General features: G+C 40.1%; 1 protein-coding gene across 1 annotated transcript in view; it reads left to right on the top strand.

Annotated features, from left to right (window-relative positions):
• Window positions 1-72: 72 nt before the first annotated feature.
• ddb1 (damage-specific DNA binding protein 1) overlaps window positions 73-16,732 on the top strand; it is a 74,322-nt gene continuing 57,662 nt past the window's right edge. Inside the window, exons 1-6 of the mRNA XM_039795020.1 lie at window positions 73-242; window positions 1,902-2,050; window positions 3,043-3,159; window positions 5,551-5,772; window positions 8,832-8,946; window positions 9,427-9,524. Coding sequence (XP_039650954.1) covers window positions 182-242; window positions 1,902-2,050; window positions 3,043-3,159; window positions 5,551-5,772; window positions 8,832-8,946; window positions 9,427-9,524 — 762 coding nt within the window. The 5' untranslated portion in view covers window positions 73-181. The remainder of the gene's footprint in view (window positions 243-1,901; window positions 2,051-3,042; window positions 3,160-5,550; window positions 5,773-8,831; window positions 8,947-9,426; window positions 9,525-16,732) is intronic.

A 16,732-nucleotide genomic window follows, 5' to 3' on the forward strand; every position in this document is an offset into this window, starting at 1 on the left:
ATTGAAACCAATAGCCTCCGCGACAGAGGGGGCGCTCTAACTCAGAGTCACCGCTCTTTCGCTGCCGTTATGCCTAAACGGCTCACCTAACTACTTCCGGAAGTTTTTATTATCAATGATTTTGTCACTTGTGTGGGATTAAAACACTACTCTGGTGTTTGTCTTTTGTTGTTGTCAAAAAATGTCGTACAACTACGTGGTAACCGCTCAGAAACCTACGGCAGTCAATGCCTGCATCACAGGTAAATATCCGCTGTTTGTTTCTCTTTGCAGTTGTGCAGTGGTTGGACATTTGCCACCTGCGTGCTAGCTGTGCTCCCGCGCTGCAAGCAAACTGCTCCTGACAGGCCTGTGGTAGCAGCTAGCTGTTTTGCTAAGTCAAATGTTGACTTGCTATTCTAGGCGTACTCGTCTGTGTGCAAGTCTTGACACACACAAACACACGTCTCTTATCTGTTTATGTCTTGTTTGTTCTAACGCACATAACTATCCCTGTGAACCTTTCGTCAGTGCTTCTTTTGGATCTAAAGTTAGCTAGTTGTCGTGCCTAGTTTGGTTATCGTTACCCCAGGTGAAAATGCGTTTTCTCTTGCTGACAAACATGATCATACCACTGCACAGCTATATCCCAAACTGCGTGATACATGCATACAGAGGGTATTTTAGCAATCTGGTATAACCGGAGTGGCAATACGCATCTTGAGTCATGAATCTAGTTGAGTGAAATGAGCCTGGTTTAGTCTATCAGATGTGAACATTGTCTTGCTTTTCTCTGTTTCACATCGTTATAGTATTGTAGAATAGTATGGTAATACTTTTAACCAAAAAACATTATTTTAATACATCATAGGTAGGGCTCAGGTACTTTATGGTGGGGGGTTATTATTTTTGACTGTTCATAGGCTGACATAGTAAATTGGAGTCCTAACTAATGCGACGATCTATAGAGAAAATAATTGTTGGTTGCCACCCTAGTCTAAATATATTTTAGAAGCACCAATAAGCATGCCTCAAATATCGCCACACTATCAATAAAAAAAAAATATTTGGGAATTGGGATTTTTGATGTCAATATTGCTTTCAGGTCCCATTCCTGTTATTTGTCTACCTTTTTAGTAGGGGTGTGAATCTTCACTGGTCTCACGATTCGATTCAATTAAGATTATAGTGTTAACGATTCGAATCGGTACCGCGGTGCATCACCTCATCAGCATTATTATATACTGCTACGCATGGTTTTCATCAACAAATTCAAGAATCAACTTCCCTTTTTATTGTATCTGCTCTTAAAAAAAAGACACCTCCTGAATGTAGCAGAGTCTGAACACAACAGACAGGAGTGACTGGAAAATCAACAAGTAACATCAGGAGGCAATTATCGATTATGGTCTGTCACTGCATCGATGCAGAATCACCTAGGTCTGCATAGGGCTGGGCAATATATCGAAATAATATCGATATCGTGATATGAAACTAGATATCGTCTTAGATTTTTGATATTGTGATATGACATAAGTGTTGTCTTTTACTGGTTTTAAAGGCTGCATTACAGTAAAGTGAACTTACCAGACTGTTCTAGCTGTTCTATTATTTGCCTTTTGCCCCACTTAGACATTATGTCCACATTACTGATGGTTATTTATCTAAAATCTAAGTGTGAAGATATTTTGTTAGAGCACCAATTTTCAACCCTAGAATATCGCCGCAATATCGATATTGAGGTATTTGGTCAACAATATCGTGATATCTGATTTACTCCATATCGCCCAGCTCTAGGTCTGCATCGCGATGCATCGACGCAATGATTAACAACACCCCTGCTTTTTAGTCATCTTTTACCCCGCTGCTCTTACCTAATCAACCGTGTAATTAACATATTACAAATGTTGGTGTGTCTCCAGGTCACTTCACCTCTGCTGAAGACCTCAATCTGCTCATAGCTAAAAACACACGGTTGGAGATCTATGTGGTGACAGCCGAGGGGCTGAGGCCCGTCAAGGAGGTGGGCATGTATGGAAAGATTGCTGTCATGGAGCTCTTCAGGCCAAAGGTAAAGGTTGTGGGTGTGTGCGGTTGGTAGCAATGTGTAAACATTTCTTAAAATGAACTAGTTGGTGGGCTGTTGGGGTAACTGGTCAACTAGTTTATCTCACTGAAGATCTGTTTGTATTTTTTTTTTAAAATTGTTTTTTCAGAAAGAATGCACATACATTTTCCCAAGAAATGAGGCCAAAACATGTCAAATATATTTCTATTTTGTTCCTTAATTCTCTTTAAATTTTGTTTTCAGGTGGACATTTTACAGTTTGGAAAATTAAACGCTTATTTGATTATAAGGATTCTCCTCTCGAATGTTCTTCTATGTTGTTCCTGGCAGATGTCTGTGCCAGTTATGCTGCCTTTCCACTGTATGGTATGGCTCTGCTCGACTCGACTCACGTTTTTGGTACCAGTACTTTTCTTTTTTCGTTTCCCACTGCGATAGTACCCCCACATGCATACAGAGGGTATTTAGCAATCTGGTATAACCGGAGTGACAATAAGCATCTTGAATCATGAATCTAGTTGAGTGAAATGAGCCTGGTGTAGTCTATCAGATGGGAGCATTGTCTTGCTTTTCTCGGTTTCACATCATTATAGTATAGATTCTAAACTGATCGCCATCGGCTCAACTCGCTTGGAACCTCGACCAAGGTTGTACCGAAAAAAGGGCCAGGTACTATCCACAACTTTTGCTAATGGGAAACCAAAAAAGAGCGTGTCGAGTCACACCATTCCACGCAGTGGAAAAACTGCAATAGTATGTTGTTATCTTAATAACAAAAATTTGAAAAAGAAAAAACAGACACATGCTGAAACGTCGTTATTATAAATCTTGGCTAAATAAAAGGCAATAACTTGAGTAGAATAGTTGCTGTTGACTGTACGGTGGATTCTTAGGCCGGTCATGCTGCCCCTACTAATTAGGCTGGTGGAATTAAATTGAAAGCAGGCCTCTGCATGTTTGATCTTGGATTATTTTTTTTTCTTCCATTTGTTCAGGGTGAGAGCAAGGACCTGCTGTTCATTCTCACATCCAAGTACAACGCCTGCATCCTAGAATACAAACAGAACGGGGAGAGCATTGACATCATCACTCGTGCCCACGGCAATGTCCAGGTGAGCCTGCAATACAAATACACTCACCTAAAGGATTATTTGGAACACCTGTAAGATTTCTCGTTAATGCAATTATCTAATCAACCAATCACATGGCAGCTGCTTCAATGCATTTAGGGGTGTGGCCCAGGTCTAGACAATCTCCTGAACTCCAAACTGAATGTCAGAATGGGAAAGAAAGGTGATCTACGCAACTTTGAGGGTGGAATGGTTGTTGGTGCCAGACAGACTGGTTTGAGTATTTCACAATCTGCTCAGTTACTGGGATTTTCACGCACAACCATTTCTAGGGTTTACAAAGAATTGTCTGGAAAAAGTAAAAACATCCAGTATGCTGCAGTCCTGGGAGGCGAAAATGTCTCTTTGATGCTAGAGGTCAGAGGAGAATGGGCCGACTGATTCCAGCTGATAGAAGATCGGCTTTGACTCAAATAACCACTCGTTACAACCGAGGTATGCAGCAAAGCATTTGTGAAGCCACAACACGCAGGCGGATGGGCTACACCAGCAGAAGACCCCACCGGGTACCACTCATCTCCACTAAAAATAGGAAAATGAGGCTACAAGTTGCACAAGCTCAACAAAATTGGATATTTGAAGACTGGAAAAATGTTGCCTGGTCTGATGAGTCTCGATTTCTGTTGAGACATTCAGATGGTAGAGTCAGAGTTTGGCGTAAACAGAATGAGAACATGGATCCGTCGTGCCTTGTTACCACTGGGCAGGCTGCTGGTGGTAGTGTAATGTTTTTTATTTTTTTATTTTTAGAATTGTTTTTATTATGCAAGTACAACGACAAACAACCTGGTCAACCTTGTTTCCAGTCCAAGTCCATTCAAGTGTTAACCAGTGTTAAACAATATCTTCTTTACAGTAGGGGAAGAAAATAAATAATTCACAATGCTCGTTCCCCTTTTACTTTATCCATACAGTACTCTTTTTCTTTTTTTTTTTTTTAAACACACAAGACAAAAAACAGTAGACAAGACCAACAAAACAAGTATTTAGACACATTCTGGACAAGTTACAACACACAGGACAAGTCATACTATCAAAGAAAAAAAACAAAAACAAATTTGTAAGCAGAAATTTGTATTTACACCAGAAGCCTGCTTACTCCAAAATGTAACAAAAATGAAATATCCTATGGGATGGCAATTCATATTTTCCTCATTAGTTTATAAGAAGCTGTTGTTACAAAATTGGAAAAATACAGATACCCCAGGGTTGGAAAAATGGAAAAATGTAATGAAATATTACCTAAACATCAGTGGACAAAAATCAGTCAGTGGACAAAAATAAACAAAAACAATTTAACTCTGTGTGGAAATCAATATTTGACGCTCTGTAATCAGCACAACGCTATCTTTGCTCAACTCATTCTGTATTTTACTTTATTTGTTTGTAAATCTTAATAGTTCACTTAAGGAGCACCTTTTGGTGTGTGTGTATATGTATTTTATGTGTATTGTGTTTTTTTATTATGTTTTTGTTATTTTATGTTTTAGTTACTGTACCAATTGGGCATCGTTTAAATGCCACAGCCTACCTGAGCATTGTTTCTGACCGTGTCCATCCCTTTATGACCACCATGTGCCCATCCTCTGATGGCTACTTCCAGCAGGATAATGCACTATGTCACAAAGCTTGAATCATTTCAAATTGGTTTCTTGAACATGACAATGAGTTCACTGTACTAAAATGGCCCCCACAGTCACCAGATCTCAACCCAATAGAGCATCTTTGGGATGTGGTGGAACGGGAGCTTCGTGCCCTGGATGTGCATCCCACAAATCTCCATCAACTGCAAGATGGTATCCTCTCAATATGGGCCAACATTTCTAAAGAATGCTTCCAGCACCTTGTTGAATCAATGCCACGAAGAATTAAGGCAGTTCTGAAGGCGAAACGGGGTCAAACACGGTATTAGTAGGGTGTTCCTAATAATCCTTTAGGTGAGTGTATATGATTCCGGAAATTCGCTGTATTCTAATATCTCCTCAATAAAAATGATTGTTTTGTTTAGGCTATTCATTATTTTTTTTTAATAAGTTCACTCTTGATATCCACCCTTATTAATCAAACTTTAAATTCAGCCAAAAGCAACGCACAGTCTCATTTTTGCATTGTGTTATTAGAATATGTTGTAATTTAAATTGGCTAGACTATTTTAATTAACATGTCAGTGGCATTCATTTCCTTAATAGGGTTTATATCAGCAAAGTTGTGGATTTCGTAGGTCTCATTTCAAAGTATAAAGAGCTGATAAAGGTTTCCTAGCTATTTAACAGCAGCCTGAGAACACACCAAATGTGATTTTTATATATATTTTTTTTGTCTGAAGTATCCTGCTGACCTTAAACGTTTCTAAGTCAAAATGCTCTTTTGCAGGATCGTATCGGGCGTCCATCGGAAACGGGTATCATTGGAATTGTAGACCCAGAATGCCGTATGATTGGCCTGCGGCTGTATGACGGGTTGTTCAAGGTGATCCCATTGGACCGGGACAACCGTGAGCTCAAGGCCTTCAACATCAGACTGGAGGAGCTGCAGGTCATCGACGTTCACTTCCTGTATGGCTGCCAGGCCCCAACCGTCTGCTTCATCTACCAGGTACCTGATAGGAGTGGTACCTCATGTGGCATTGTGTGTTTAAGGGTATAGGAAAGACTTATGTTTTCATTTTTCAAGTGTTCTTTCAAGCCCATAGTGATAATAAAATATTGTATTGTATGACAGCAGTTTAATGGTCAATTTTAAAGTTGCCCCTGTGGAGTTTTCCTGTAAGCAATCAAATGTCGTGTTTACATTCTGTACTACTCACTAAAACGCGTTGGCCCTCGTTCATGCAACGTGCGTATGACCTAAAACAGGCGTAGGACGGGCGTACGCCAATTCCTACGCAAAGCTCGGCATTTATCAATTTGAACGTGAGCATAGGCTACGATAAAATCTCACGTCTGGTCTGAACTCATGTACGCAAGTTTTGGAGTCAGTGTGAACTTGCGGTGCCGCATATAATCAGTTTAACAGGAGAAGGAGAAGTCCTCAGTTGATCACTTATCAGCAATGGCAGATCTGGCTCTTTTAGAAGACCTCTATGTGACGGTACAGCAGCGCACATGTACGCGCACGGGCCACAGTGGAGCGCTGCGTCGGATTGATTAAGGGCAGATGGCTCTGTCTTGCATCAGCGGGGTGGGGGGGGGACCCTTTTTATACACAGCAGAAAAAGTCTGCAACATTTTAAAAGGTATAGTGTTATGTTTGGCAATGATACTCAATACAGGAAACATGACGATGCACAACAATGGCCACAAGTGAACTATGAAAAAAAACTAGTAAAATAAAAGACACTGCATAAACTCCGCTACTGTGTTTATTTAAATCTAGGTACACCATGTAGGCCTAAGAGATTGCAATATAAGTTTGTATATTACTATTAGGACTATAGCATACTAGGAATGGGCGATATGGCCTAAAATCCATATTGCGATATACATTGCAGCCTCTTGCGATAATGATATATAAATTATAATAGAACCATTTCAGACCAGGTTACATAGACCCTAAGGAAAGCCAAACTGCTAAATGCATTTTATTTTTTTTTTACAAAGAGAAAGAAACGTAGTATGTAGTTTTGAGAACATTTTTGTGCAAAACTGTAATTATACAACATAATGTTGCAGATAAATAAAATTCAAGTACACTAGTTGCAGAGACTTTAACAAAGAAAAAGCTTAAAGTATTGGGTTTCTTTCCTTCAGTGCAAACTATTCTAAAAGGCAATACACTTAGTTAATTTAAGTCCTTGGTTCTTAAATGCCACCCCAGATGTCTTTTTAGTTAAGGAACGGACACTGTACTGAAATTACTTCCATTATTAGGCAAAGATGCACAGATACTTTTAAATAAAAACATATTTCAAACAAAGTTTCTTACCTGCAGCCTAACGCATTTGAGCACACTTGTGTACACACACACACACACACACACACACACACACACACACACACACACACACACACACACACACACACACACACACACACACAACACAAATACAGCCCGTATGTTCAGCGGAAGTACGACGCGTCTGCAAACATCGGCTGCCAAGATTCAATCGTCCGTCTATATAGAGAATGGTCAGGCTGAGAAAAGGCTCCATGGTACGACTTCGACCACAGGTCCCGTTGTAGCGGCTTAAATCGACCAAGTCCAAATAATGGATGTTGCACCGGTCTTTTTCACCAGCTCCTCTGTTTCACTTTCAGCCATGTTTACTCAAGATGACGATGATGCATTGCAGCTCGTGGCTCTAACTTTCGCGGGTAGATTGCGTCATCAACATGCATTATCGCGATAGTGCAATATAATTAAAATCTCTATCGTAGGCCAATTTTGTATCGTTTATATTGCATATTGTTTCTATCGCCCATTACTATAGCATACATATGTCAAGGGTGTATCAATTAAATAAACTTCAGCTGGAGTCCGATTTACTACGGCAATACTGTTGACTGCATCAGTGATCTCTCTCCATTCCGCATTCTTTCTACAGCCTTTAATACCAGTTTTCAGGCTGCCAAAAAAGTACACACATTAGTGCAAATGATATGAGATATTAGGGTTTCAGTCTCCACCTCTGAAAAGTGCCGCTTCTCAGCCGGATTACGTCTCGCCATGTCGTAAATTGTAGGGGCGAGGCCTCAAAACCGAGAATATATTGGGGCGTGATATTTAAATTCCAATCGTTTCCAGCCGCTGCATTTATCAATGTACGACCATTCTTGCGCTGTGATTGGTGTGATACGAACGTTTCATGAATCACACGTGAAGACTGTCGTAAGATGATTTCTACGTTGGGTTAATAAATGAGGACAATTGTGTGTATCCTTGAAGTCTAACAAACGTGTCAAGTTCGTCTCCTTCCACATAAACTTTGCAAAGCTGTTTTTTTTTTTTTTTTTTTTAAAGGTCCAGTGTGTGTTTTCAGTTGTTTATTCTCAAAATCTATGTTGCCCGTTCACAAACTTGTCCTTTTTCGTGAATATTTACCACCACCATCGATTCCAAGTATTCCTTTTGGCTTGAAATTTAACATTTGCATTCGCATGAACTGGGGTAGACGCTCCATATTCATGCGCCATCTTGAAATACGTTAGCCGGTAAGGGACCTACAGGACATACTGCTCCGCCTTTCACGTTTTCGCTGTCACATGATAAACTCACAGGTGCTGCTAATGGGCATCGTAGCTTCCCGGCCCCGGCAAGTTTGAAGAAGGAACAATGGAGGACCACACGTATTCAAAATCCAAATTTCAGGAACAGGAGTCTTCTTCTTCAAGGATATTGAAAAGAGCAAAAGACCGGCTTTTTGAAGCGTGAAGGCTACCGTAGCTGTAATACGTACTTTGAACTGCTTGGTGCGAGAGAGTTGATTGCGATATATGATCTCAACGTTAACACATTGGACCTTTTTTTAAGTAATAAAAATCCAGCATTGTTCCATGTTTACTAGCTTGCAGTCTTCTTCTGCCTTTGTTGGCACATTACGGCATATCTTGCCGTGTTACTGCCCACAGGGAACCTAAACTTGATGTCCTATTTTATTGTCCTCATTCAAGACATTTCTTTGAAGATGTAACATGGTTTCCTGTTGTGTATGGTAGGACCCCCAGGGACGCCATGTGAAGACCTACGAGGTTTCTCTGAGGGAGAAGGAGTTCAACAAGGGCCCCTGGAAACAGGAGAATGTGGAAGCTGAGGCATCTATGGTCATCCCGGGTAATCGGAGCATATACTGTCCACATTACTGACATAATCAATTCATCAATTAGTAAATCAACAGAAGCACTGCTAACAATATTTTTATCATCTGAATTCTACCTGGATTTCAGAATTGTTTTCTATCTAGATTTTACTAATTTATTTAGTTTTTAAAGAAAGCCCTGATAAAATTGAGTTTTACCCATTAATCAAACTAAAACAAGCAGTTATGAAGGGATGATTTAGATTTTTATCCTTTGCACAAGATGGGCAGACTTCCACAATAGAAAACATATTTAATGTATATGTGATGCTGTATTCTCCTCTCAGAACCCACTGTATTGTAGATGAATTGAAAATATAGAGGTCATTGATGAATAAATGTTATTTATTTCAGCACTGCTTATACCCGTTTAGAACATATTCTGTGTCATAGGTTTGCTCCTGAAATTGTACAAATCTAGTTCTGACTTTCTTGCTTTTGTGCTTGTATTTTAGTGCCAGAGCCATTTGGTGGAGCTATAATCATAGGACAAGAGTCCATCACCTACCACAATGGAGATAAATACTTGGCCATTGCACCACCTACTATCAAGGTAAAGACATCAAATAATGGCTGTTGATAATGCTCGGTTTTTGTCATCGGTCTCATTTTAAAAAGTAGAATATTTAGTTGTTCTTTCTAAACCCTCCCGCTTTCGATATTATCTATCATTCAGTAGTCATTCAGTTGCAATATTTGGTAACACTTTACTTGAAGGTATCTACATAAGAGTGACATGACACTGTCATGAACATATGACATTGTCATGACGCGGTTATGACACATGAACCTTAACTCTAACCCTAACCATAACAATAACTTGTCATGACAATAACCGAATGACACTTACTAAAAGAAGCTTGTGTCGTTTATGACTTGTTTATGTTTATGACACGTTCATGACAGTGTCACTCTTATGTAGATACCTTCAAGTAAAGTGTAACCCCATATTGTATAGTGTAGAATTGATTTACATTGTCTTGTAACACACCAAGAGTAATGTTACTTTTAGAGATGCACTGATTACAACTTTCTAGGCCGATTCCGATTTTTCATTGAGTCAGGCCAGCCGATACCGATTTTAGCCGATTCCGATTTCATATTTTCTAACCACTTTACAGCACACACAAATATTTATTAGAGAGAGAGAGAGAGAGAGAGAGAGAGAAGAGACTGTTTGCCTGAGATCAGTAGAGCAGAGCCGTGTATAATTACGACTTTATGACATTTCATAAACAACTGATTGAGCAGCAGTGCGCCGCTGCTACATGCATATAGCGCAAACCCTGCATGTGTGGTGCTGATGTTGCACGATGTTAATCATGTGGCGCCCAAGTGAATTTGACCGGCATAAAATCGGCATATGTCAGACTCACCGGCAGGTCGCCGGTCATGTCCGATGACGTGAAAATCAGCCTATTCCGGTCACCGACCGGTCAATCGGTGCATCTCTAGTTACTTTCATAGTGTAATAATATTGTAACTGTATATTAGCAATGTTTTTTTTTTTTTCTTTCGTAATTGGGAAGTAAAGCAAATGACCGATCTTTAGCCCCATTTCATGTAAAGCTACCAGCTCTGCAGGGAAGGCTGCATAGAAACAAGGACATGAGCTTCATTTAAAGCAAAGCATCCTACTGGCATGATTATTGAAGGGTTTGTAATAACAATGAACATTTTCGTTATATGAATGCGTTCCATACTGTTGGATCCCAACAAATATCAACAATTCTGTAGAAACAAAGTAACGTCACTTGCAGAGTTGAGGTAATGCACCATCTATCTACCATATATTGCCATTTTTTGCCATGTTTCATTAGTATCAGACTTTTATCATTTATCTCTTTGAATGAAGTAAAATAAAAATGGTGGTAGCAAAAGTAGCCATCAGAATTTCTATTATGTGTACATATTACAAAATTTTGCTACATTTAGGAACCCCTGAGGTGTACTTGTTAGAGGTGATTTGTAAAGAACCTTGTGTTGATGTAAAGGGACATTGAAAGACAGGTTTATAACTGCTGTGATGGTAGAGGTATTGAAATTAATCAAATAATCGATGCATCGAATCGTGGACGATGCTGCATCGATAATCGGCACGCTCATAATCGTTGAAAAACAACATTTCTGTTTACATATTCTGTTATGTTTTGCACATTCAGGAAGTGCCATGTGCTCAGTGCTGTAGTTTTACGTGTCCAATTTATTTAGTATTAGAGCACTGCAGAATGTTTTGTTTTTGAAGCTTGAAAAGCTATGAGTTAAATATCCTACATGGCTATAATAGAAAAATGTATTTGACGCATCGTGATGCATCGAGATATCGAATTGACTCGCTGACATGATAATCGTAATCGAATCTGGAGCTCAGTGAAGATTCACACCTATGTGATGGTGACTTTAGCTCAAGATGAAGTTGCTGTACTGCTCTGCTCCCATTTAACAAATCTCAAGGCTGCTTCTATAATTAGAGAATGTTCTATCACTGTTCCGCTGCTTTTTGGTACCATGGTCTCATAAATTTTGGAAAGAACATTTAATGTTCAAGTAGCTTCTGATTTAGAGTTACACAGCTTTGTCTTCATGATAAAAAAATAATGTCTTTGCTAGAGTTGCCGGCTGTGTTGATAATAGAGATGGCCCAATACCATTTTTTTGCTTCCCGATACCTGAACTTGCGTATCGGCCGATTCCAAGTACTGATCCGATACCAGTGTGTCATATATTTTATTATGTGTTAACAACCGTGTACTACTATCCCTGTATGGATGTGATATGAATTCTATCTTTGTTATACTGGTATCGGTATCAGAACATCTCTAGTTGATAAATAACATCAATAATATCAGTCTGATATCGGGATGATTGATTTATGCTTTTTTCTTTTTTTAAACAAGGTTTATTCATTTTTCAGTTATGAACAACACAGTTTATGCAGCAATCACAGGTCGCATAGATTTAAACAAAATCCCTCCCACCCGTCCCACCCCCAGGTCACAGGCAGTCAAGAGTAATATGAATTACCAAGGGTTACACACATCAACAATAAAAAGAGAAAGAAAGAGAATAGAAAAAAAACTAATAAAGAATTGAGAGAGAAAAAAATAAATTAAATAAAAATTAAAAATTAAATTAAAAAAATTAAAAAAATTAAAAATAAAATTAAAATTAAAATTAAAATTTAAAATTAAATAAAAATCAAGTTAAGTCCAGCAAGAATGCTAATGCGAGCAAAAGAGGATGAAGGACATTCACCTGAAAGCAGATTGTATGTTCATCCCTTATGGTTAGTAACCGAGCATCCAACCCATCTATAAAGTCTAAAAAGGGCCTCCAAGTCAAGTAAAATTTTGAAGTGGATCCTCTCATGGTGTAACGGATCTTTTCTACTCTGTGATTGCAAAACCTCCCGAACCCAGTGCGCAAAGGCAGGAGGAGAAGCCTCCTTCCACTTGAACAATATTAGTCTTCTGGCTAGCAGAGTGGAGTAGGCAACAAGGTTTGCCTGGGTGGCGTTTAAGTGCACACCAGCTGGAACAACCCCAAAAATGGCAATCGGAGGCAAAGGAGTAAGCGAGCAGTGTAACACAGTAGTCAAAGCGTCAAAGATGGATTCCCAAAATTGAGTCAATTTCGGGCAAGACCAGAACATATGGAATAGGTCAGCAGTTTCCCGTTTACATCTGTCACATTCTGGATTAAGCTCTGGATAAATTCTCGACAATCTCTCTTAGGAATAATGCAGGCGATGGACCACTTTGAACTGGATAACACAATGTCTCATGCATACTGAAGAGGAGTGTATCCTTCGGATTGCCTGATCCCAATCTTCCTCGGAAATAGACGCACCCATATCCCGCTCCCATCGGTTTTTAAGAGGTTCAAGTGGTATCTTGCCCCCCTTATTAATAGCGTCGTAGAGTTTACTAATATTGCCCTTCTTGACACGGACGAAATCTAGAATAAGGTATAATTGGGTTTTGGGGGGGAGAGCCGGAAAGTGACCTAATTTAGAGCGTGTAAAGTCCCGTATCTGCAAATATCGAAAGAAGTGAGTTTGGGGTAGATTGAACCTTCTGGAGAGTTGGTCGAAAGACGCAAAGGTGTTGTCAATCTTGGGGATGCAGCTCATCGGGTCAGATACCAGGATAAGCAGGTCGTCCGCAAAGAGCAAAACTTTGTGTTCCTTGTCTCTATGTATACCACGAATGCTATTGTCCCTGCACAAGGCTATGGCAATGGCTCTATTGCTATTACAAAGAGTAGGGGGCTTAAAGGGCACCCCTGCCTAGTACCTCTGCGCAGCTGGAAGGGAGGTGAAGTGGTGTCGTTTGTTCGTATTTGAGGCCGTTGGAGAGGAATACAATAATTTGACCCAGGAAATGAAATTATCACCGAAACCAAATTTGTGCAGGGTATGGAAGAGGTAATCCCATTCGACGCGATCGAAGGCTTTTTCCGCGTCAAATGAGACCACCACCTCTGGGGCTGGGAATATAAAATATTGAAAAGACGACAGAGGTTGAAAAACTAATGCCTGTTTTTAACAAATCCAGCCTGGTCTGGGGAAATTATATCAGGGAGGACAGTCTCCAAGCGATGGGCAAGGGCCTTAGCCAGTATCTTTACGTCAGCGTTGAGGAGCGAGATTGGCCGATACGATGCACGGTCGAGGGGATCTTTACCCTTCTTAAGTATAATTGAAATTGAAGCTTCACATAGAGACGGAGGAAGAGAGTGAGCTCTAAAGGCCTCGCCGAACATTTCAGCCAGAAGCGGTGAGAGAAGATTTGAGAATGCCCTATAAAATTCCACTGTAAAGCCTTCAGGCCCCGGTGACTTCACCGTCTGCATGGCTCCAACAGCTCTTGTTATCTCAATTTCGGAAACCGGCTCCTCAAATCTGTCTCTAACATTTTCGTCGACGGAGGGAATCTCCAAGTTCTCAAAGAATCTTTCCATGGGTGTCTGGTCTTCAAGGGAGTCAGAGGAATAGAGTTTAGAATAGAAGTTACGGAATGTGTCATTTATTTTGTCGTAATCAGTAGTAGTGGTACCTGAGGGAGTGCGAATTTCTGTAATATTTTGGCGGACTGCTGCTTGGCGTAACTGATGCGCCAGAATCTTGCCTGATTTCTCTTCTTGTTCGTAGAACTTAGAACGTGACTTCATGCGTTCTGCATGTCCAGTTGACAGTGTTTTCAAATTGTGTTTGTAATGAAAGACGTTGTTTGTGCAGCTCAGGTGATGGGGATGAAGCATAGGTCCTATCAATTTCCAATATTTCATCCTTTAAGGCATTGAGTTTTTGCAATTTACGTTTCCGGGCGAAGGCCGAGTACGATATCATTTGACCCCTCATAAAGGCTTTTAATGTCTCCCATAAAGTTGCAATAGATACTTCCGGAGTCCGGTTTATTTCTAGGAAGGAAACAATATGCTTGGACATGAAGTCGAGAAAGGATTCGTCGGAAAGTAACAGGGAGTTGAAGCTCCACTGTCGACTGGATAGAGGCTGATTTGGTAAAGCTAGTTCAAGAGTTAATGGGGCATGATCTGAAATTACAATAGCCTGGTAGCTACAGCTTCGAACTGAGGAGAGTAATTTGTTGTCAAGAAAGAAGTAATCGACCCGCGAAAAAGTCTTATGGACTTGAGAGAAAAAAAGAGTAATTGTGGCTTGTGGGGTTTAGGAAGCACCAGACATCGGATGCACCACAGGAGCTTAAGAAACTGTTAATAATGGAAGAACATTTAGGAAGTGGAGTAGGTTTTGGAGAGCTGCGATCGAGAGTAGTGGATTTATGCTTTATTCTGATTTAACTTTGTCATTTTGGAATTCAATATCCAACTTTCTATTCATTTCACCCCTTTTGATATTTGATCACAGTATGTTTTAATCCTCATGTTGTCTTTTGGTCAAATTTGATCCATTGTCATAGTTTCTATAGTAGAAATTTGGGTTTCTTTCAACCTAATTGCCCAAAAGTAAGTAACATGGTTCCTTAAAACGTTCTTCACAAGTCAAATTAAGGATCAGTTCTTTTTTTATTGACTTTTAGGTTTTACTCATTTTAACAGCATTATTCTGACTTAAGTTGGAAAGTCTGTCATTATCCATAAACATCCTCTGATCTTAAATATTAGTCAAAATAATTCATACGTTCTGCTTTTTTAACTCAAAATTATATATAATGTCATATAGGCTAAATGAGCTTTACTGTCCGCACATTCCAAAAAATAGTGTAAAGATAGTGGTAATAAGATGGTGTTAGTGTATAATGGTGGTACTGAAAAAAAAAGACCGAAAAAATGCTACAAAAATATTGAGTTAAACGAAAAGAGACAAAAACAGTTTTTTTTTGTGTCTTTTTTAAAGCGGCAAAAACGTCAAAAGTGTTCATTTTCATCCAGAAGGACAACACCAGGGCTAATAAAAGTGTGTGTGTGTGTGTGTGACATCTCACACGTGGCTTTGACTTCGCTTAGCCCACTTTTGAAGAAAATACAGAGATGTGTATCGCCATTCAGCCGAATAATACCAACATAGGATTTTTGGTCCATATGGCCCAGCCCGACTAAGCACCCATCAAGTGTCGAGTGTTGTTTAGCTGCGACAGAAGTAGGTGCTGCTTGAAATGCTTCCAAGCCTTCTGTTATGTCCCTGTTGTTTCCTGGCTCATATCTGTGTCCTGCTGATTCTCTGCTGATTGATCATTAAAAGCTCCAAACTGCCTGCACACTTACTAACCCAGCTCACAATTGCCTTGCAAGCTGTCATGTCTCTGTTAAAACTCTGTTTCCACAGTAGCATTGCTACATCATCGCTCAGCAGGTATTGGGGAGGCGGGAAAGAGTTAGTGGGTTGTTGCTATGCGACTAGTCCGGCTTACCCGGTGTACAGTGCTGGGATAAAGTCTGACATCCGGCACGTCTGTCATGCTCTGGATGTACCTCCCTTTCCGCTATCTCTGCTCTCTCTTTGCCAAAAAACACAGTCACTGCATCCAGGGCTTAGCGCCACCCAAGACTGTTGTGATTGGTTTAAAGAAATGCAGCCAGGCCATACTCCAGCGCTGTGGAGATAAGTCTGGCAATGCGAGACTAAAATATATTTTTTAAGATTTTTTCTTTGGGGCATTTTTAGGCCTTTATTTTCACAGGACAGATGAAGACATGAAAGGGGAGAGAGGTGGGACAGTGACATGCAGCAAAGGGCCGCAGGTCGGAGTCGAACCCGCGGCCGCTGCGTCGAGGAGTAAACCTCTATATATGTGCGCCTGCTCTACCAACTGAGCTAACCTGGCCACAATGCGAGACTATTATGTGACTAATGAAACTCTTACTGAAGCCGCCCCCCCACACCTAATGTAACATTAGTAGTCCGCTGAAACACACTCTTTTCTGCAGCGTCAAGGAAACCGAAGCATATCCTTTGATGTATAACAAAAATGTCTTGGCAGTTAATTAATAAATTGTCACTCACGAGCACAGAAGTGAAAAACAAATGTGAGACGCCAAACATTGTGCCAGCGCGGAGGTCTGCTGAACGTGTGTCTGAATTCATGTACTACTTGTCTATGTTGGGCTAGCAGACTGCTTTCGCTTGTTGAATCTAACAAGCTAAATGACCAGTCGAGAGAGGGATGCTAGAGGTTTGTGAAAATAAAAGTAGATCCACCATTTGACCGAAGATGTTAACAATACCACAGGCAGGAGGACTGTGAAGTTTTGTTAAGGTTCGATCAAGTGAGAAACTGA

Source organism: Perca fluviatilis, chromosome 3 (genome assembly GCF_010015445.1).
Source record: "Perca fluviatilis chromosome 3, GENO_Pfluv_1.0, whole genome shotgun sequence".
NCBI classification, from domain to species: Eukaryota; Metazoa; Chordata; class Actinopteri; order Perciformes; family Percidae; genus Perca; species Perca fluviatilis.